This window comes from Penaeus chinensis, chromosome 22 (genome assembly GCF_019202785.1).
Source record: "Penaeus chinensis breed Huanghai No. 1 chromosome 22, ASM1920278v2, whole genome shotgun sequence".
Classification (NCBI taxonomy): domain Eukaryota; kingdom Metazoa; phylum Arthropoda; class Malacostraca; order Decapoda; family Penaeidae; genus Penaeus; species Penaeus chinensis.
The window spans coordinates 4,634,018-4,656,517 of NC_061840.1; the positions used below are offsets into that span (position 1 = coordinate 4,634,018).

Consider the following 22,500-nt stretch of genomic DNA (forward strand, 5'->3'; position numbering starts at 1 on the left):
CCCGCACGCTCAGCCTCTCGTGCTCTGTCTGTCCGCTCGAATCTCCTGACGAAGCGGACGACATCGACGACACGGAGGTCTTTCTGCTCCCCGTGGCGGCCGTGACGTGCTGGAATAAGTGTGTCCCTTGTAAGTCGGGGATTGTGAAGGAAAGGCTACTCGCTCTTCATGTCGGGTGAAATAACTGGCATACTGCTGAAACATCTGTTGTATCTGAAGCTACCTCAGCTGTTTACTGGCTAAACTTAATTTATGGTATTCACTTTATATATATGTATATATATATATATATATATATATATATATATACTTAAAAATATAAATGAAAAGACAATTATATAAAAAACTATATGAACATTTGCTTCAAAACACGCAGACACAAAAACATAGAAACACGCAGAAACACACACACACAAAAGTAAGAGAGAGAGAGAGAGAGAGAGAGAGAGAGAGAGAGAGAGAGAGAGAGAGAGAGAGAGAGAGAGAGAGAGAGAGAGAGAGAGAGAGAGAAAGAGAGAAAGAGAGAAAGAGAGAGAAAGAGAGAGAAAGAGAGAGAAGAGAGAAAGAGAGAAGAGAGAGAGAGAGAGAGAGAGAGAGAGAGAGAGAGAGAGAGAGAGAGAGAGAGAGAGAGAAGAGAGAAGAGAGAGAGAGAGAGAGAGAGAGAGAGAGAGAGAGAGAGAGAGAGAGAGAGAGAGAGAGAGAGAGAGAGAGAGAGAGCGAGAGAGAAATAGAAAGAGAGAAAGAGAAAGAGAGAAAGAGAAAGAGAGAGGAAGAAACTCACGGACTCACTCACTCACTCAAACACAGAAACAAACAGAAACAGAAACAGAAACAGAAACACACACACACACACACACACACACACACACACACACACACACACACACACACGCGCGCACACACACACACACACACACACACACACACACACACACACACACACACACACACACACACACACACACACACACACACACACACACACACACACACAGAGCGCGTGTTTCGCAACTCACTTTGTCACTACTGATGTCAGAGGAGTTAACGACCGATCCATTGGGGATATGCTTGGTTTCCTTTGGGATATTTACGGTTTGCTCGGGCATCTCCATCTTCACTTCCTCTCTTGTTTTTTCTTCTGTGATGCCATTTTGCGGCGTTTCTCTGATGAGCTCTTGCGTGTGATCTCCCCGACTGTCTCCATCAGAGTCCCGTTCGGACTGTGAGGAGCCAGAGTCTCTCGTCGTGAAGTCTTCGGGTTCGGTGACGTCGCCCGCCTCGTTCGCCTCGGGCTGGGTGGCTCCCGAAAGTCGCGGATTCCGAAGCAGGGGTTTGCTTGCCGACGTGCGCCTGGCTTTCTTCGTCCGCGCTGCTAATACTACTACAGCGATTAATACTCTCTGTAGGCGAACTCTTCTCTCCCTTGTCGGGTGGGGCTGTTTCGTTCACGAGGTTCTTGGCGACATCTTGGAGGTTGTTTTCCTCTCTTTTCGGCGCGAGAGACTCTTCGTTCGGGGTGCAGGTCGACTCCACTCTACTGCTGACAACATTATCCTCACTCGTCTCTGAGGAGAAGCTGGCAGTGCGAGTCTGTACCTCATGATCTGTTGCGTAATAGGAAGATAAAGGTATATATTACTGAAGGAAGAGAAAGTAACTTTGAAGTTATTAAATACCATTTTATCATCAAATTATTTAAAAGTATCTTATAATATCTGTTTACTAAAAATGTATGCTGTAATACCCTGCTGTCATGCAAAATACCGCAACTATAATACCTCTATATTACTTCTACTGTTAATGTTAGGCAGACGTTAATACTTTACATTACAGATAAACAAAATACAGCTGACCATATGTAATATATATGTTAGTTCACATAGGTGTGAATCTTACATCAACTCTTGTTTACTGACACGAAGAGACCTGTATGAGCCCAAACCGCAATGGTTAAGCACCCCAAGAAGCATCCTTGATAGAACCCTGTGGAAACCTTCTTCATGCAAACCTGTATCTGAGCACAGAGAAGAGCTGGAGACAAGTCGAGGTCGTGTAGAAGGCCCACGATGCGCCCCTCCACGGGAGGAGGGTGACCACTGAGAGGCGTCCTCAGAGGGGCTCTGAGGCGAGCCCTCTCGTGCGGGGGTGTCTTGGAGGGACCCGCGTGGGGTGCTGCTATGAGAGTCAGAGGAGTCTAAGCCAGCAGTCTGAAGAGACTCTGTGTTGTCCCAGCTTTTGAGCTGTGATAGCAAAGCGAGGTATCCGGCACGGTAACTACTAGCCGATGTCTGGGAGGGGATTGCGGCGCTGGGTGCGACAGAAGGGGGCGGTGGGGAGGAGCTGTGGAACGACGCGCTCGATGAACTACTTATGGACTTCATATCTGCATCATTTTCAGGAAATAGTATATCCATCTCAAAACTTCTCTTTGGGATTCCTGACTCTCTTGAGGAGACACTAGATGCAGGGGATCGATGGTACGACGGGGAATCAACATCTACTTCTGTTAGCAGAGATAGCTGGTCTGACTCGATCTCTTTAAGGCTCGATACATGGACCCTGAATTCTTCGTCCTGCGGTTCGTTCATGATTCTGTCAAAGTCTTCGGCTTCTGAATGCTGTGGCCGAGAACTGGTTGGGATTTCACTGTACTTTGGTCTCACAGAAAGTTCTGAAGAGGGGTTAAGCACCTGCTGTTTCGGCACGCTAGGAACCACCTGATCTTGTTGTGCATTGTCAGGCACCTTCACATTGGACGCAGGAGGAGGAGGCGGCGCTCTCTTTTTCCGAGAGACTATATTTCTCGGTGCAGGCATGGGTGGCGTTTCGACGTTCTCCACAGTAATGCCGCCTTCAAAGGATGAATTGCCACCACTACCGATCGTCCGGTTACTTGTGGAGGCGACTGTGTCTAACCATTCTGGCTTGCTGGGCGGGTTGGGCTTCTGCAGCATGGGCGGGGTCTTCTTTCTGGGGACTGGCTCCGGAGTCGACTTATCCACTGGGGTCGAGGAAGCTGGCGGGGGGGCGCCTCCAAAAGACTGGTCGCTAAGATCTCTCCACTCCATACTTTGGTTGGTGGAGTTTCCTAACGCATGTTTTGGCGCAAACATTTCTTCGTTGAAATCCATATCATCGTCGTCTTCATCGAGAAACACATTCTGTTGTTTATGAAGCCGGCCACCTCGGGCTAGCGGGTTGCCTTTCCCGGCCAACGATGCTTTTCCTTTCGAGCCAAGCCAGTCGTCTTCCTTAATTTTCTGCGTCTTTCCATCGGCTATGAACTTTTTATTTACATCATCATCTTGTTGTACTGTTGTTTGTGACTTGGTGACAATCCTAAACATAGGAATATTTGATGCATTCTCCATATTGGCGCTCAGTGGCATTATAACATCCTCAGGGTACTGTTTGGCACTGTCAGCACTGACGTCAGAGATGTCGCGGCCTTGCTGTTTGGCGCTCTTGCTAGGGTGGCTGTCTTCAGTCCTGGCCGCGTCTTCAGGGGCGCGCCTTTTGCGATTGTCTTCAGGATGCGGCGGCGGGGAGGAGAAGAGGCGACGCTGCGGATCCTGGAGGCGGGGCTGAAGACGGCCCTCCTGCGCCGCTAACCTGTCAGGAGAGATGACTCCACTTGCTCCACTGCCGTTGCTCAGGCTTGCTGGTGATGCTGCTGCTGCTGATGCTGCCTCGTGCTGCATTCCCGGGCTGACTCTGGCAGCAACAGTAGCACGTGCGGTGGTGGGGGAAGGAGTGTTGGAAGAGGAGGACGAAGAGGAGGAGGAGGAGGAAGAGGAGGTGGAAGCGGAGTGGCTACGGGAAGGTGACATTCCGAGATCGGAGGCTTTGGAGGAAGGAGGACGGGAGGCGATGAAGGAGGCGCCAGAGTTAGTGTAGTCTGTGGAGGGTTAGTACAGCCATTACCAAGCATGCAAAGGAAACTAAGAATAACTACATGCAAACCGCGCATGAGCCATGACAGTTGTATGCCATGCAATTAAAATTTAACCTTGGGAGATGTAGTCCTTGGAATTTAGAAAAAAGCCCTAACAATTAAAATTATGTTAGTATGAAAAATTTTGTCATTCCTTAAGTGATTTCCATGGTTGGTGGTTCAATTTTTTCGAATGTTAAAGTGATATGGCAAATTACTGTACGCCCATGCCTACATGTAGTATAACTAAAACAGTCTCTATTCATTAACATACTTCGACTTGCTTTACAGATATATCATTACCATGCAAATTCTAGAACTAGAAACATCGCAATATTTAAAACTTTCGACTAAAGTGATTGCAGTGCTTATACTAATTCTAGCAAAATGGTAAAAAAAACTGATTCTGCAATAGGTAATGGTAGAGGTTTCAAAATATGGACATTCTATCTGGTGTCTTTAAAAAAAGAATATCCAAAAATACACTTCATTGCAAATATAATCACAAACACCTACTAAGAGGGACAACGTGCAAGCAAATCTTCCTCGATTTATCAGGGTGTAAACATAAACTATCATGAATCATGAATTAAAAGACGAGCTTCTGCTGAGTCTGGAGGATCTCCCCCAAGTCACTCAGGAAGTCGTTCCAGTCGTCCTCAATGTTCCCATCGTCGAGGAAGTCCTGCGGGGCGGACACGGACTTACCTGAGGCGGAGGCCGGAGGGGGAGGAGGAGGAGGGCACTCTACGTCTGGCGGAGGAGGCAGGAGGGGGCTGGACGCCCGCTGGTGCTCTACGCTACTCAGGGACGAGACGGAGCTCACGTGGGACGAGGTGGGGGAGGAGGGGTGCGCCTCCGGGGGCTGGGGGGTGGAGGAGGAGGGGGGGGAGGCGGGCTCGGCTTCCCCGTTCACTCGAGGTTTCGCGGCTTCCTCGGAAGCCTTTGTCGGCTGAGGGGTTTCCGCTTCCTCGGGGATGGCCGAGGGGCGCGCCGTGTCGTCGTGCTTGGCGGGAGCGGGCTTCGGCGGCGGCGGGGCGCGCCTCTTGCTCCGGGAGGAGGCCAGGGACAGGCTGGACGTTGACACCACCGACGTGAGGTTGGTCGCGGCGGCGCCAGGCCCGCGGCTCGTGTCCAGGCTGCTGATCTCCGAGCCGGCGGGGCTGCAAGGGGGGGGGGGGGGGGGTTAAAGACGCGTCATGAACTGCCAGCCAAGCAGAGCCTCTTTCACAGTTGAACGGCGCGTGAAATTCAATATCCAGCAACCATTAAGTCAACAGATATAACATACATTTAAAATTACACCATATCTCTCATGAATTAAGAAGAAAAAGCACCATCGTTCTCGTCCTTCCAAACACACCCAGTCGTTCTCTCCTTATGCCTTCACCCTCACATCTTCCCCTCATACCATCCATCCATCCTTCATATTTCAAATCTTACTTTACTGATCACACTCTCTCTCTCTCTCTCTCTCTCTCTCTCTCTCTCTCTCTCTCTCTCTCTCTCTCTCTCTCTCTCTCTCTCTCTCTCTCTCTCTCTCTCTCTCCCTCTCTCTCTCTCTCTCTTTCTCTCTCTCTCTCTCTCCTTCCATCCATCCCTCCCTCCTTCCCTCCTTCCATCCCTCCCTCCCTCCTTCCATCCCTCCCTCCCTCCCTCCTTCCATCCCTCCCTCCCTTCCTTCCTCCTTCCATCCCTCCCTCCCTCCCTCCTTCCATCTCTCCCTCCCTCCCTCCCTCCCTCCTTCCATCCCTCCCTCCCTCCTTCCATCCCTCCCTCCTTCCATCCCTCCCTCCCTCCCTCCCTCCCTTCCATCCCTCCCTCTCTCCCTTCCATCCCTCCCTCTCGTTCTTCCATCCTACTCTCCCTTCCTTCCCTCCCTCTCTCCCTTCCATCCCTCCCTCCCTCCCTCCTTCCATCCCTCCCTCCCTCCTTCCATCCCTCCCTCCTTCCATCCCCTCCCTCCCTCCCTCCTTCCATCCTTCCCTCCCTCCCTCCCTCCTTCCCTCCTTCCCTCCCTCCCTCCTTCCATCCTTCCATCCTTCCATCCTTCCCTCCTTCCATCCTTCCCTCCCTCTCTCCCTTCCATCCCTCCCTCCCTCCATCCCTCCCTCTCTCCCTTCCATCCTTCCCTCCCTCCCTCCCACCCCCATCCCCCACGCAGAAGGGACCCCCCCCGTACCTGGTGTGAGGCGACCTGTGCTCCGACTCATGGTATCCTGACGAGTCCGAACTGCGCCGCGACAAGTTGCTTCCGCCGCCCTCCCGCCGCTCGCTCTCCGCCTGTGCGAGCGAGCAGAAAATCGCTAAGTCAGTCTAGCAAGAAATCGGCCAAGCAAAGCAGATTATGAAAGGAGTCGAAAAAAAAGGGAAGGAGGTTTGCGAGCGAAATTGAGTGAATAAAAACATATGACTAATTTTTGAATGAAATGAAAAATGAAATGGATTTGTTAGATCAACAATGAGATGGCTATACAAACAATAAAAATGGGATGATTTTATAAAAGGAATAAACGAGATAAAAAAAAAAATGTGATATGAAATGAAAAAGTAGATGAATTTCTGATTTTTTTTTTTCAAATTAAATGAATAAGCATAATGAAAAATGGGATAATTTTAGAAAAAATAATAAATGGCAAAGGTGGAATTAGAGAAAACGCGACAACTCTGATCATTACGAATAAAGTAAATTAACCAATATGAATGAAAAATAACGAATACATAAGGATGGCAATAAAAAGATGACCTAGTAAATAGAAAAAAATATACTTCCTTCCTAAAGTCAGGAAACAAAAATGTGAAAATATTTCTGAAATTAAATTAGATATAACAGATAAAAATCAATACATAAAATTAAAGATGAAAAACAAATCAGAAGAAGGAAAGACACAAAACAGATAATTAATCAATATACAACTGAAAAAAAAATATATAACATAATTAGTCGAACTGAATAAATATAGTATCAGTTAACCACAGTTAAACTAACAAACATCAAGTGACTCGCCGATCACTGGTGATCTTATTAATATCATTATCATTATCTTAAAGATTACGAGAGTTACGTAACGAAGTGATGGCGTCATATTACAAAACGTAATTTTGATACTGAACATTATCTTTTCACGAAATCGCCCTTATCGACATTTTCGCAGTCGTAAGAACAGTCACATGATCGTCACATTACTTCCGTATTTACAAAAGTCATCACTTTACCCGAAGTCGCCCTACTAGCCAGAAAAGTCAAAGTGCCAGAACTCGCTACCCGCAAAAGCCGCCAGCGTGAGCGGACGAACCCACCTTGCCATTGGAGTGGTGCGCGGGCGCTGCGGCTGCGGGCGGAGGCGCTGCGGGCGGCGGCGCGGGAGCCTGTCTCTTCCTGGCCCGGGCGAGGTTGAGCGAGGAGGCGGGCCGGGAGAGGGGCGGCGGGTGGCTGGAGGTGAGGGTGGCGGAGGACGAGGCCGGGGAGAGTGGGCGGGGGGTCGGCCGCCCGTCAGCCGATTCGTCAGAGCGGGCGGGGCTGACGCTTCGCTCGCCCGCGCTGCCTGACGACAAGCTGCTGTCACCCGTCGACTGTCAGGGGAAAGACACTCGTTAGTAAACCTGTCAGTGAGGCATTCGTAATACGCCTGACGCAACCTCTTGCTATCTCGAAAGAAATCTAATATAGGCCTAAGTCATACTTTAACAACCACGAATATAAAACATGAAACCTAAGTACAAACAGTTTAATGCTGTCGTATCACATACACGTAACAAAAGACAGAACAACTGAGAAAATGATATACAACACATATTGCATCATACTAAAAAAATAAAAAAAAAGCTTAACAACTGCAAGTCTTCATACGCCATTAAATAATATAATTGAGAAGCACAAAAAATTATTTACAGGAAATCTTGCACTACTTCTAAGTGAGTGAGTAAGCGTGTTTTTGTACGGGAAGATTCTCACCGCAGTTTCGGGACAGGAGATATAACACATTGTCTCTTTAAATGGGCATATATCACGTAGGCCGGCGCGGTTTTATCTAAACGTAACCAACACCCGTAAACAAACCGATAAACAAATACAAGAATGGAGGAAAATCTCTGCCAACGTCAACAGACTACGTCATTCCCCCCAAAACGTTCTGGAATGCCAATCTATTCCCCATTCCAACAGACTCCACCGAACGCATTCCGACGTTTCGTTTCACTACGAAAGGAAAAACGACCCCTGTCATCATTACGTTTTCACACCAAAGCCACCGACCCTTCCCAGAAGCTTCCAAGTTGCGCAGAGGGAGACGAGAAGCCCCGAGAAGCCCCGAGAAGCCCCGAAAAGCCTCAGGAGAAAGGTCAGCGCCTCCAGCTGGTGTTTCGGGTCCGGCGAGACCCACGTTGGATGTGGCGATAAGATAAGCGTAATCGTTTCGTGGAGTCTAGGTCGAGGGCGTGTTCTAAAGCCCCCCCCCCCCCTTTGGCCCTTCTCCCTTCCCCTTTCCCTTCTTCTTTCTCTTCCTTTCCTTTCTGCCTATTCCCTTTCCTTTCTGCCGATTCCCTTTCTTCCCTTCCTTTCCCTTTGCCTTTCCGTCCTTCTACCCCCTTCTCCCTTCTTTCACCTTCCTCTTTCCTTCCCTTCCTTTCTCCTTGTTTCCTTCCATTCCTTTCTCCCTGTTCCCTTTCCTTTCCTTCCTTTCTCCCTGTTCCCTTTCCTTCTCCCTCTTCCTTCCCTTCCCTCCTTCCAAGCCCCTACTCATGTGCCAAACCTGCCCAGCATCCGAGGCAGAATTACTCGTTTCACACATTCTATTCATCTTTAGACATAAGATTTTAAATACCATCTTAAGCAGGTTTGATCAGACTTTTAGAGAAAAGTATTTGAAATTTGGAAATTGGCAATGTAAAAAAAACAAAGGTTGAAACACCTCACTGGCGGAGGGAATTATAAAGACCAGAAAATACGCCCTTTAAAGATGATGATTCGATGGAAAATCCTTCGCATATTTACAAATAATTTAAATCAATAAATCTTAAACCAAATGTGACATCAATGGTAGACAAAGACGAAAAAGCCCGTTAACCTCTCCCTCTCTTCTCCCTTTTCCCCTTCACATGCTCGATCTCTTTCTCCTCTCGCCTCCCCGCTTTTCCCTTCATATTCTCAAGTCTCTCTTTCTTCTCTCCTCCCCGCTTTCCCCTTCCCCTTCCCTCACCCCCATCCCTCTCTCCTCTTTCCCTCTTCGCTTCCCCCCTCACCCGTTCCCTCTCCACTCTCTCTACCCCCACCCCTCTCTCTCCTCTCCTCACCCCCTCCCTCTCCACCCCCACCCTTATTTCCTCTCCTCACCCCTCCTCGCCTTCCCATCTCCTCTCCCCCCCTCCCTCTTCCCCTCCCTCTTCCCCTCCCCTTCCCCCTCCTTCAGAGCGCCAGCCAAGGTGACCGTCAATTAGCGCAGGTGGCATATATAACGCGTCTTCCGGCCAGCCAATCACGGCGAGGCAGCTGTTCACCCCCCCTTCCCCTTCCCTCTCCCTTCAACATCTATAACAATAATAATAATGTTAATAGCAATAAAAATATAGATGATAAACAATAATAAACAAAATAATAACGATAATGATAATGATAATGACTGTACTAATAACAATAGTATATAATGACATTAAAAGTAATAGTAAAATAATGATAATACAAATAACAATAGCAACAACAGCAATAATAATAATAATAATGATAATAATAATAATAATAATAATAATAATAATAATAATAATAATAATAACAATAATTATAATAACAATGATGATGATAAAGGTAATAATGATGATAATAAAGGTAATGATGATAACAATGCCAATACCAACATCAACAACAAATGCAACAACTCCAATAAAAGAACAAAAGCTCTCATAGCCTGGACCTTCCCCCCCCCCCCCCCCACCGCCTCAAACGACCGATAAATCAGCCTGAGAAAAGCGGCAGCGAACTACCCTCAACAGCCTGACGACCCTCTGACGACCCTGTGACGTCCATCGCGGCAGCTGCATCCGGCGGTCGTGTCGTCTGTTACGATCCATCCTTCTCTCCTCCTCTTCCCCTCTCCTTCCATCCTCCTCTGCCTACCATTTCCCTCCCCTCCCATCCCCCCTTGCCTCCTCTTCCCCTCTCCTTCCATTCTCCTCTGCCTACTATTTCCCTCTCCTCTCGCCGCCCCCTCCTCCTCCTCCTCCTCCTCCTCCTCCTCCTCCTCCTCCTCCTCCTCCTCCTCCTCCTCCTCCTCCTCCTCCTCCTCCTCCTCCTCCTCCTCCTCCTCCTCCTTCCCCCCTACCCCATCCCTACACTATCCTCTCCTCAAGGTCGACACGCATTAATGTCGCCCTTGTGCCACACCAGGAAGTGGAGCGAGAGGACGAAGGGAGTTCTAAAGGAGGAGGAAGAGGGGAGAAGAGGGGGAGATGTGGAGAGGGAGAGGGGGAGATGTGGAGAGGGAGAGGGGGAGATGTGGAGAGGGAGAGGGGGAGATGTGGAGAGGGAGAGGGGGAGATGTGGAGAGGGAGAGGGGGAGATGTGGGGAGGGAGGAGAGGGGGAGATGTGGGGAGGGAGGAGAAGGGGAATGTGGGGAGAGAGAAGAGGGGGAGATCTGGGGAGGGGAAGGGAGGAGGGATTTTGGAGGGAGGGCGATATGAAAGCGCGAGAGAAAGGACAACATAACGAAAAAAATACAGTAAATGTCTAGGATAAAAAATGTGAAATCGACCTGAATAAACCTTCCCACACTTCCTACATCCCTCCATCAATCTATTCCCCTACCTATTTTATTACTTTATTCCCTGTTAATCCCATTACCACCTACACGTGACTACGAAACGTATAACAAGAAGCCCAGGTACGTGTTCCGCAGGTGTTCCGCAGGTGTTACTCGCGGTACCTGGCACTGGCCGTAACACGCAGTACGGAGCACTTCCACCACTGACACCCCCCCCTTCTCCACACCCCCTTCCCCCTTCTTAACTCTCCCCCCTTCCATGTATATCACGTCCCCTTCCGCGCTGCATAAAAATTCTAAATGAAAATCGAAACGAAAATCAATATTTACTGTCAAAATGCTCAAGCAGATCACTCCACCTCTTTGCCTATCGACCCCGATAAATCGGACCCGAACTGCCACTAACTAGTTCGGTGTGGGCGTTGGGAGAGGGGGGGCGAGGGGGGCCGGGGGAGGGAAGGGGGGAATAAACATATTTCCATGACCGCAGCCGTGTTCTAGTCCATCCCTCTCCCCCTGGTCCACTTCCCCCCACCCCCCCTCTCTCGACCAACTTTCTCTATAACAGTTTCCCATACTTTTAGTCAATCACGTACCCCTTGAAATCTGGCGACAAAAAAAAAAAAAAGTGCACTTTTTCGTCATTTTTATCGCATTAGATCTAGACTTTCCGAAGCACATTTTTTTTTTTTTTTTTTAGTTTTTTTTTTTTTTTTTTTTTTTTTAGTTTTTTTTTTTTTTTTTTTTTACTGAAATGGAACACCGTTTACTCAATCCCGCAACACCAACAATATCCACACCTAACGTAATTAAATGAATCAAAGAAATACATAACATAAGACTCCATATATATACCAGCCTCATACCCTATACATAAATATAACGAAACAACAACACATGAACAAGGAGGCGGGTGGGGGGTGGGGGAGGGGGGCATATCAAATTATTCCATCTACGTGCGTCTCCCCCGGGGGTTAACTAATGACACATGGTTCATTCAGGATTAGTCTCCTATCGGACTAACAGATAACACGACCTGTCCACTCCCCGAAATAACAAGTCTCAGGTTAAGTAATGTGTTTCTCTGTTATCGATAATGTCAAGAGGTCTTACGGAAAAGATTTCTTAATTGACCCCCCGATTAAGGCTGTCAAAAATGTGGATCAGTAATTAACAGAATAAATAGGTCATGTTGCAATGGACACATTTCAAGCACTCGTTATCTGTCAGTCAACAAGTGAAGGCAAAGAGATGGGAGGAGGAGGAGAAGAGGAAGGGGGAGGAGAAGGAGGAAGAGGAAGAGGAACAGGAGGAGGAAGAGGAACAGGAGGAGAAAGAGGAACAGGAGGAGGAGGAGGAGGAGGAGGAGGAGGAGGAGGAGGAGGAGAACAACAACAACAACAACAAGAACAACAACAACAAGAACAACAACAACAACAACACAACAACAACAAGAAAGAGGAGGAGGACTATTGGGAGTGAAGGAGGAGGAAGAAGAAGATAGATAGGCTAAGGAGAAGGAAGAAAAAAAAAAAATTACCTCATTGCCACCTTGCTACTTAAAGAAAGCCAATATGGAAGCTTAACCTGGCACCATCGTCTCAACATCCTCCCCCTCCCCCCCCACCTCTCACTCGCCTCCTCTTCCCTGACACCCCCCCCCTCACTTCTCACTCGCCTCCTCTTCCCTGCCCCCCCCCCACCTCTCACTCGCCTCCTCTTCCCTGACACCCCCCCCCTCACTTCTCACTCGCCTCCTCTTCCCTGCCCCCCCCCCTCACCTCTCACTCGCCTCCTCTTCCCTGCCCCCCCCCCCTCACTTCTCACTCGCCTCCTCTTCCCTGCCCCCCCCCACCTCTCACTCGCCTCCTCTTTCCTGACACCCCCCCCCTCACCTCTCACTCGCCTCCTCTTCCCTGCCCCCCCCCCCTCACCTCTCACTCGCCTCCTCTTCCCTGCCCCCCCCCACCTCTCACTCGCCTCCTCTTCCCTGACACCCCCCCCCCCAGCTCTCACTCGCCTCCTCTTCCCTGCCCCCCCCACTCTCACTCGCCTCCTCTTCCCTGACACCCCCCCCTCACCTCTCACTCGCCTCCTCTTCCCTGCCCCCCCCCACCTCTCACTCGCCTCCTCTTCCCTGACACCCCCCCCCCCACCTCTCACTCGCCTCCTCTTCCCTGACACCCCCCCCCTCACTTCTCACTCGCCTCCTCTTCCCTGCCCCCCCCCCACCTCTCACTCGCCTCCTCTTCCCTGACACCCCCCCCCTCACTTCTCACTCGCCTCCTCTTCCCTGCCCCCCCCCCACCTCTCACTCGCCTCCTCTTCCCTGCCCCCCCCCCCTCACTTCTCACTCGCCTCCTCTTCCCTGCCCCCCCCCCTCACCTCTCACTCGCCTCCTCTTCCCTGCCCCCCCCCCCTCACTTCTCACTCGCCTCCTCTTCCCTGCCCCCCCCCCACCTCTCACTCGCCTCCTCTTTCCTGACACCCCCCCCCTCACCTCTCACTCGCCTCCTCTTCCCTGCCCCCCCCCCCTCACCTCTCACTCGCCTCCTCTTCCCTGCCCCCCCCCACCTCTCACTCGCCTCCTCTTCCCTGACACCCCCCCCCCCCAGCTCTCACTCGCCTCCTCTTCCCTGCCCCCCCCACTCTCACTCGCCTCCTCTTCCCTGACACCCCCCCCTCGCCTCTCGCTCGCCTCCTCTTCCCTGCCCCCCCCCACCTCTCACTCGCCTCCTCTTCCCTGACACCCCCCCCCCACCTCTCACTCGCCTCCTCTTCCCTGACACCCCCCCCACCTCTCACTCGCCTCCTCTTCCCTGCCCCCCCCACCTCTCACTCGCCTCCTCTTCCCTGACCCCCCCCCTCACCTCTCACTCGCCTCCTCTTCCCTGACACCCCCCCCCTCACCTCTCACTCGCCTCCTCTTCCCTGACACCCCCCCTCTCACCTCTCACTCGCCTCCTCTTCCCTGACACCCCCCCCCCCCTCACCTCTCACTCGCCTCCTCTTCCCTGACACCCACCCTCTCACCTCTCACTCGCCTCCTCTTCCCTGACCCCCCCCTCACCTCTCACTCGCCTCCTCTTCCCTGACACCCCCCCCTCACCTCTCACTCGCCTCCTCTTCCCTGACCCCCCCCCCTCACCTCTCACTCGCCTCCTCTTCCCTGACACCCCCCCCCCCTCACCTCTCACTCGCCTCCTCTTCCCAGACACCCCCCCCTCACCTCTCACTCGCCTCCTTCTTCCTGACACCCCCCCCTCACCTCTCACTCGCCTCCTTCTTCCTGACACCCCCCCTCACCTCTCACTCGCCTCCTCTTCCCTGACACCCCCCCCCCTCACCTCTCACTCGCCTCCTCTTCCCTGACACCCCCCCCTCTCACCTCTCACTCGCCTCCTCTTCCCTGACACCCCCCCCCTCACCTCTCACTCGCCTCCTCTTCCCTGACACCCCCCCCCTCACCTCTCACTCGCCTCCTTCTTCCCTGACACCCCCCCTCCCCACTCACCTCTCACTCGCCTCCTCTTCCCTGACACCCCCCCCCTCACCTCTCACTCGCCTCCTCTTCCCTGACACCCCCCCTCCTCACCTCTCACTCGCCTCCTCTTCCCTAACACCCCCCCCTCACCTCTCACTCGCCTCCTCTTCCCTGACACCCCCCCCTCACCTCTCACTCGCCTCCTCTTCCCTAACACCCCCCCCCCTCACCTCTCACTCGCCTCCTCTTCCTGACACCCCCCCCTCACCTCTCACTCGCCTCCTCTTCCCTGACCCCCCCCCTCACCTCTCACTCGCTCTCCTCTTCCCTGACACCCCCCCCTCACCTCTCACTCGCCTCCTCTTCCCTGACACCCCCCCCCCCTCTCCTCTCACTCGCCTCCTCTTCCCTGACCCCCCCCCCTCACCTCTCACTCGCCTCCTCTTCCCTGACCCCCCCCCCTCACCTCTCACTCGCCTCCTCTTCCCTGACACCCCCCCCTCACCTCTCACTCGCCTCCTCTTCCCTGACACCCCCCCCTCACCTCTCACTCGCCTCCTCTTCCCTGACACCCCCCCTCACCTCTCACTCGCCTCCTCTTCCCTGACACACCCCCCCCCCTCACCTCTCACTCGCCTCCTCTTCCCTGACACCCCCCCTCCTCACCTCTCACTCGCCTCCTCTTCCCCTGACACCCCCCCCCTCACCTCTCACTCGCCTCCTCTTCCCTGACACCCCCCCCCTCCCACACCTCTCACTCGCCTCCTCTTCCCTGACACCCCCCCCCTCACCTCTCACTCGCCTCCTCTTCCCTGACACCCCCCCCCTCACCTCTCATTCGCCTCCTCTTCCCTGACACCCCCCCCTCACCTCTCACTCGCCTCCTCTTCCCTGACACCCCCCCCCTCACCTCTCACTCGCCTCCTCTTCCCTGACACCCCACCCCCCTCTCACCTCTCACTCGCCTCATCTTCCCTGACATCCCCCCCCTCACCTCTCATTCGCCTCCTCTTCCCTGACACCCCCCCCCTCACCTCTCACTCGCCTCCTCTTCCCTGACACCCCCCCCCCTCACCTCTCACTCGCCTCCTCTTCCCTGACACCCCACCCCCCTCTCACCTCTCACTCGCCTCATCTTCCCTGACACCCCCCCCTCACCTCTCATTCGCCTCCTCTTCCCTGACACCCCCCCCCTCACCTCTCACTCGCCTCCTCTTCCCTGACACCCCCCCCCCCTCACCTCTCATTCGCCTCCTCTTCCCTGACACCCCCCCCCCTCACCTCTCACTCGCCTCCTCTTCCCTGACACCCCCCTCCCTCTCACCTCTCACTCGCCTCCTCTTCCCTGACCCCCCCCCCCCCTCACCTCTCACTCGCCTCCTCTTCCCTGACACCCCCCTCCCTCTCACCTCTCACTCGCCTCCTCTTCCCTGACACACACCCCCCCTCACCTCTCACTCGCCTCCTCTTCCCTGACACCCCCCTCCCCCCTCACCTCTCACTCGCCTCCTCTTCCCTGACCCCCCTCCCCCCTCACCTCTCACTCGCCTCCTCTTCCCTGACCCCCCCCCTCACCTCTCACTCGCCTCCTCTTCCCTGACACCCCCCTCCCTCTCACCTCTCACTCGCCTCCTCTTCCCTGACACACCCCCCCCCTCACCTCTCACTCGCCTCCTCTTCCCTGACACCCCCCTCCCCCCTCACCTCTCACTCGCCTCCTCTTCCCTGACACCCCACCCCCCCCTCACCATAAGCGCTTGGCATCCTAACGCACTCAACATCTTAACGTCGGAAAGATTTTGATACGGAGACCAAGCAAGGCCTATTGAAACAATCTATAGGCCTGGGCACAGATAAGAAGGCGCCGAGAATCTTAGTAGAAAACGAAAGAGGAAAGGGAAGTAATTCATACAGAAAATATTGTTAACTACAGCGACAACATATAAAGAAATAATGATAATGATAATAACAAAAAATAAGAAATATCATCATTATCATTAAACTCATTATCATTAATACTATTATTATCATCATCATTATGATTATTATTATTACCATCAACCTTATTATCACTATAAACATTATTACTATTATCATCATATCATTATTAGCATTATTATCATTACTACTATTTCCCTCATTATCAATCTCATCAATTTTATTATCATTATCATTGTCATTATTTTATTATTATCCACATCACCGCAATGATAGTAATAATAATAATAATAATAATAATAATAATAATGATGATGAAAATAATAACAATAATAATAATAACAATAATGATAATAAAAAGAATAATAATAATAATAATAACAACAACAATGATAATCATCATCATCATTATTATTATAATAACAATGAAATAATGATAACTACAATAATAATAATCATAATACTAACAATAACAATAAAAATAAATTTAAGTAACAATAATAACAATAGCAATAATAACGCCCAACAACGACGCTCCAGCAGCACCGAATCCGCCCCACAAAACACTCATTGCAGGACTAAACAGAGTACAATGGAAGGAGAAATGAAGAGGCTGTTGGAGGGGTCTACTTGTGCCACTTAGACCACCTGTTGCCTTGCGTGGCTGCTGTTTAACCGCGTCCCCATCAACTCATCACCTACTACCCCCCCTCCTCGTCAACCCCTTCCCTCCACCGACCATCTACCCCTCCTTCCCTTCAGCTTATCTACCCTTCTTCCCTTCCCCACCCCCGTTGGCCCATCTTCTACCCCTCTCCCCTTCCCTCCTCGTCAACCCATCTACCCCTACCCCCCTACTGATCCATCTACCCCCCCCCATACCCCTACTCCTCATCCTTTAATGTAAAAAAAATTGTGAAATTATTCCTTATTGTTCAACGCAAAGAACAGAGTCGGTGCCTTGTAATTCTATCAATGGAGTGGGTCAGAGTAGTATTTAAAAAAATGCCTTATCTACACCGCTACTGCTACCTTATCTCACAGTCGCTAATCAGATAACGATATCAAAATAAGATAAAACAAAAAAAAACTAAAATCTGATGAGTCCAATCATTAGTCTGACCGTCATTTCTCATAATTACTCACTCGGGCAAATAAAAACGCAGCCACTGAATAAAGGGCAAAGCAGCTTCAAGTTTTCTCTCAAGTACTTTCACCTCGCCCCGTCCTCGAGGCCTTTTACAAGAGAGAACACGAATCCTTACACATTACTTACAAGGGCATATAAGTACAGCTACTGAGTACACAGCGCTACGGTACTTCGACTTAAAATGACCTACAGCAAAGGCAAGGAAGGAGGATCAACCGCAGCACTAGTTCTCTCGCAACCCCTTTCCCTTCCCTACTGCGACGGCGGGGGGATCGCAGGCGCCTCCAAAGGGGCAGGATCCGACCCTCTGATGAAGGATAGCCCAGCAGGCCCGGAGTCGCGGGAAAGGGATCTACAGATATAGGATCCGACCCTAGATGGAGACTAACCCAGCGGAAGCGACGCTGCGGGAGAGAGGAGGGTCTAACACGCCTCTACGGGGATGGAATGCAACTCCTACACAGCCGAAGGATAACACCGAGTAGGACTGAGGTCGTGGCCCAGTAAGGCCGGCGCCGGATGTCTGTACCGGTCATGGCCCGCGACGAGCGAAACGACTCACGAGGGGCAGGCAGGAGCAGCTCAGGCGGGCCGTGGCGTCGTCGCTCACGTCCGACCGCGGGGGCCACTTCGGGAGGAGAGGCTTCAGTCCTCTACGGATCTCCTACAGCGGGGAAATCTAAACATCTCTACTGTCTCCACGAACAAATCGTGGGTTTTTTTTCCTATCCTCTGATAACACAATATTTGGACAAAATGTAAATCACCTTATATAATACAAAAAATAAACCTCCTACACACAAACCCACCCAATAAAATTAAAACACAAAAATAAAAAAAATAACAACAAAAGAAAGACCACAACCCCCCCCCCCCCCAAAAAAAAAAAAAAAAAAAAAAAAAAAAAAAAAAAGGTCTCCGAACTCACGGATTTGGTTTTCCTCGAGAAGAGCGAGAGGAGCGTGCGTCTCTTCTTGTCCTCCGGGTGCGAGATGGCCGCCATGGTGATGAGGTCGGTGACGGAGAGCGGCGGGGCACGGAAGTCCCGCGGCACCACACACACCTCCTGCAGCTGGTAGTCGGCGAGGGTGCAGCTGCCGCGTAGCTTCTCGTCCACGTTCACTGCGGGAGGGAGAGAAATGAAATCTTAATAAAAGATGTAATTAAAATGAAAAACAGTAAAGTTCGCTGCGGAAGAGCGAAAGAGAGAGAAAGAGAGAGAAAGAGAGAGAAAGAGAGAGAAAGAGAGAGAGAGAGAGAGAGAGAGAGAGAGAGAGAGAGAGAGAGAGAGAGAGAGAGAGAGAGAGAGAGAGAGAGAGAGAGAGAGGGAGAGAGAGAGAGAGAGAGAGAGAGAGAGAGAGAGAGAGAGAGAGAGAGAGAGAGAGAGAGAGAGAGAGAGAGAGAGAGAGAGAGAGAGAGAGACAAACAGAGAGAGCGAAGTATGAGAAATAAAACCAAAATTTAAAAAAAGTAAAGTTCGCAGCGGGAAAAGGAAGAAAAGAGTATAAGAATTTAAAGCCCTTTACGAGAGAACGAAGGGAAATAATAAGAAATAAAATGATAACTCGACAGGCATTCGGAGAGCGCAGACTTCCGGCACTGACTAAGCTCAGTGACGGTAATGATACGTTGTAATAAAAAATGAAGTTGCATTAATCAGTAAAGACATGATAACTTCGTGAGAACCAGAGGAAAAGCATCATAAAAGAATCACGATAAAAGTTGAAGTAATGATTTACACGAGCGCCACGAGAGGAAATAATTAAATCAAAACGTATAACGCAAAAAAAGGGAAATGAAAAAATAGAGAGAGGGAATAAAGAGTATAAATCAAAACAGAATAAATATAGGAAACGCCCCCCCCCCCCCCAAAAAAAAAAAAAAAAAAAAAAAAAAAAAAACGACCGGTAAGGAGAATTTAAAAATATATATATATATATATATATATATATATATATATATATAAGTGGTCAATAAATACCAATAAATAAATTACAATAAAAGAGAAACATGTAAAGAATGAACACCTGCAAATAATACACGGAGAGAGTGACGCAATTGGGAAAAAGAACAGGGAAAGGGATAAAAAAATAGAAGCAGCGAAATGAATAAAAGGCAAAATATCTAAATAGATCCGAATTTGCATATTCCAAGAAAAAAAAAAATACTCTGTTTCACCACATCAAAAAAATAACCTGTTTTGACGTGTCTTGAAATCTGCAGTTCTGTTTCATTTTCGTGATGTGGAGTCCAATAAAATTCTTATTATCATCTCCCCTTTCAAGTTCTTTATCACATATGTTATTTTATCGTTTTATCGTATTTATCGCTGATTACATAAACACAAATAATAATAACAACAGTGTTAATGAAGAACACAAATAACATGGATAACAATACCAATGAACAACAAAATAATACTAACTACAATTCCAATGCCAAAGTAACAAAAGGGGAATAAGAGAGAGGAAGGAAGGAAGAGAGAGTGAAAGCAAGCCTCCTTTCCCTCCCTCTTTCCTCCCATTCTTGTCTTCTTACCACCCCTTCCTTCCCCCTCCCTCTTCTTTCTACTAGCTCTTTCTTCCTTCCTCCCCTTCTAGCTTCTCTCTCCTTCACTTTCTTCCTCCTCCCCTCTCCCTTCCTTTCTTCCTCCTCCCTCTCCTCTCCCTCCCACCCTTCCTCCTCCCCTCTCCCTCCCTCCCCTCCTCCTCCCTCTCCTTCCCTCCCACCGTTCCTCCTCCCCTCTCCCTCCCTCTCCTTCCCTCTGACCCTTCCTCCTCCTCCCTCCCTCCCTCCATTCCTCCTTCCTTCTCCCTACTTCCCTTCCTCTCTCCCTCTCCCTTTCTCTCTCAGCCCTTCCCCTTTCCCCTACTCACCCCCCCTCCTTCCTCCCTTCTCTCCTAGCTTTCCCTCCCTTCCCCTTCCCACGCTCCCTTCTCGCCCCCCCCCCTTCCCCTTCCCACGCCCCCTTCCCTCCTTCCCTCCCGTCCTTGCTTCCTTCCCTCTCGTTCCCCCCTCTCCTTTTCACCTCCCACCCCCCCCACTCCTTCTCACCTCCCGCTCCCCCCACTCCTTCTCACCTCCCGCCCCCCCACTCCTTCTCGCCTCCCTCCCCCACGCCTCACCTCCCACCCCGCCACCTACTTGTCGAGGTCATCCATCACACCGACTCGCAGACGGAGGTAACAAGTCGGGTTATCTCTTAGTGTGGAATCCGTGACCTTCGCCCCCCCCCAAAAAAAAAAAAAAAAAAAAAAAAAAACCCACACACGACACGACCTGTGAATCATGAAATCACGTAACCATCCAGCGAATCACTGTTTTAGGCACTGTTCTCGGGAAGGCCCAGATAAGCCAGTGCCTTTGTGATCACAGGTGGATGGACGAGAGCCAGCTGCGACGTCAGGAGGGTCAGTCTGGCATGCCACAGGAGTGCCACGAGTGATGATAAAAGCAGCGAAAAAGAGATCGGTAGAAACAAGAGAGAACATAAATGATAAAGAATGATAGGGAAACAAATAACAAGAAACACAAATGAGAAACAAAAATATCCAGATGACGAAAACTCGACAAAAACATTCACACAGGATCAAAAAAGACAATAACCTGAAACAAATAAGGAGATATTGCCGCACACACACACATACACACGCACAAACACACACACACACACACACACACACACACACACACACGCAAACACACGCACACGCACACACAAGCACAAACACACACACACACACACACACACACACACACACACACACGCGCACACACGCACACACGCGCGCACGCACAAACACACACGCACAAACACACACACGCACAAACACACACACACACACACACACACACACACACACACACACACACACACACACGAACACACACACACGAACACACGCGGGCACTCACGGCACCTGTTCCAGCGAGACTGTGGCACAGGGCACGGGGCCTCAGGCAGACCCTCGAGCCAAAACAATGGCCCATTACACATTATGCTTCCCCACGTCTTTCTTCAAACTTTTCTTGTTTCTCCCTTCGTCCGTCCGCTTTTGTTACCCTCTCCCCTCCCTCCCTCCCCTACATGGTAATGAAAAGAGAGGGGAGAGGGGAGAGGGGAGAGGGGAAAGTGAGGGAGAGGGGGAGTGGGGGCGGGGAGAGGGATATTCTCTACGTAGATTCTGCAGAGAGGGAAAGTTCCTGGCCACGTGAATAGGCCTATATACAGAAATCAGCCACTTACGGCCTCTACGTGAACGCGATAGGTCTACACTTTTACGCTCTCGAATCTATGTCCACACGTCACGATTTTCTTAAAAGATATAATCTCTGCGGCGGTATGCCAACTACGAATAAAACTTGTCCACGTACATTTTCCATGAAATGCCACAGCAAACCACACAAGCCCCTATTAGCAAAACTAAATAAACAAATAAAAATAAAAATAACAAATAAATAAATATAATAAACATAAAAAATAACAAATAAATAAATATAATAAACAGAAAAATAACATATAAATAAATATAAATAACATAAAAATAACAAATAAATATATATAATAAACATAAAAATAACATAAATAAATATAATAAACATAAAAACAACACATAACTAAATATAATAAAAATAAAGTAATAAATCCGCTTAATCACGCCTAATTAAACGCACACGCAAATCCTTAATTAAGCAACGCACCCGCAGATCGTCGGAGGCAACGAAACCTCAAATAATAATAACGGCGAGTGCACTTGAGTCTCCTGTGTATAAATCTCCACTGGAGTTACGCCGCGTTCGCTGCTCGACTACTCTCGCCAGGCCACGGCGCGATGGCCGACGCTAACACGCCATAATTCTGTTATCCATATCGCTTTTATCTCACTGATACGCCTTTCTGAAGTCCTTATCACCGTGTATCCGATACAGGAATTCATCAGGGCATATCGGAGAAAATACTTATGAAAATGGGGACGAGAGACGGTGCCATATTTCCAAGTCATTATTGAAGAAATGAAACACGCGAAGAGAAAGAAAAATAAAGCACGATCTTCCCTTCCACTTACGCCAGTGAAGTCACTACCCCCCCCCAAAAAAAAAGACATCGAATTACTTCATTCGATCAAAAGACAACAATTGGTGATAAGGTGATGACGTCACAGCTCGGAATCTCAGGGCGCTCAACTTACGGAGGTGGGGAGGAGGAGGGGGAGGGGGGGCAGAGAGAGAGAGAGAGAGAGA

At 50.0% G+C, this 22,500-nt stretch overlaps 1 protein-coding gene across 10 annotated transcripts in view; it reads right to left on the reverse strand.

Annotated features, from left to right (window-relative positions):
• Positions 1–1,056: 1,056 nt before the first annotated feature.
• Positions 1,057–22,500, reverse strand: part of LOC125037055 (flocculation protein FLO11-like) — a 166,361-nt gene continuing 144,917 nt past the window's right edge. For 9 of the 10 annotated variants that reach the window (XM_047630029.1, XM_047630026.1, XM_047630028.1 and 6 more), the window contains 6 exons: positions 18,188–18,381; positions 7,235–7,507; positions 6,117–6,217; positions 4,643–5,097; positions 2,009–3,898; positions 1,057–1,604 (listed from right to left, as the gene is read on the reverse strand). In XM_047630029.1, the coding sequence (XP_047485985.1) occupies positions 1,204–1,604; positions 2,009–3,898; positions 4,643–5,097; positions 6,117–6,217; positions 7,235–7,507; positions 18,188–18,381 (3,314 nt within the window). In that variant the 3' untranslated portion in view covers positions 1,057–1,203. Of the gene's footprint in view, positions 1,605–2,008; positions 3,899–4,642; positions 5,098–6,116; positions 6,218–7,234; positions 7,508–18,187; positions 18,382–21,960; positions 22,116–22,500 lie in introns of those variants that run through there. The other variant, XM_047630035.1, reaches the window with a different exon arrangement.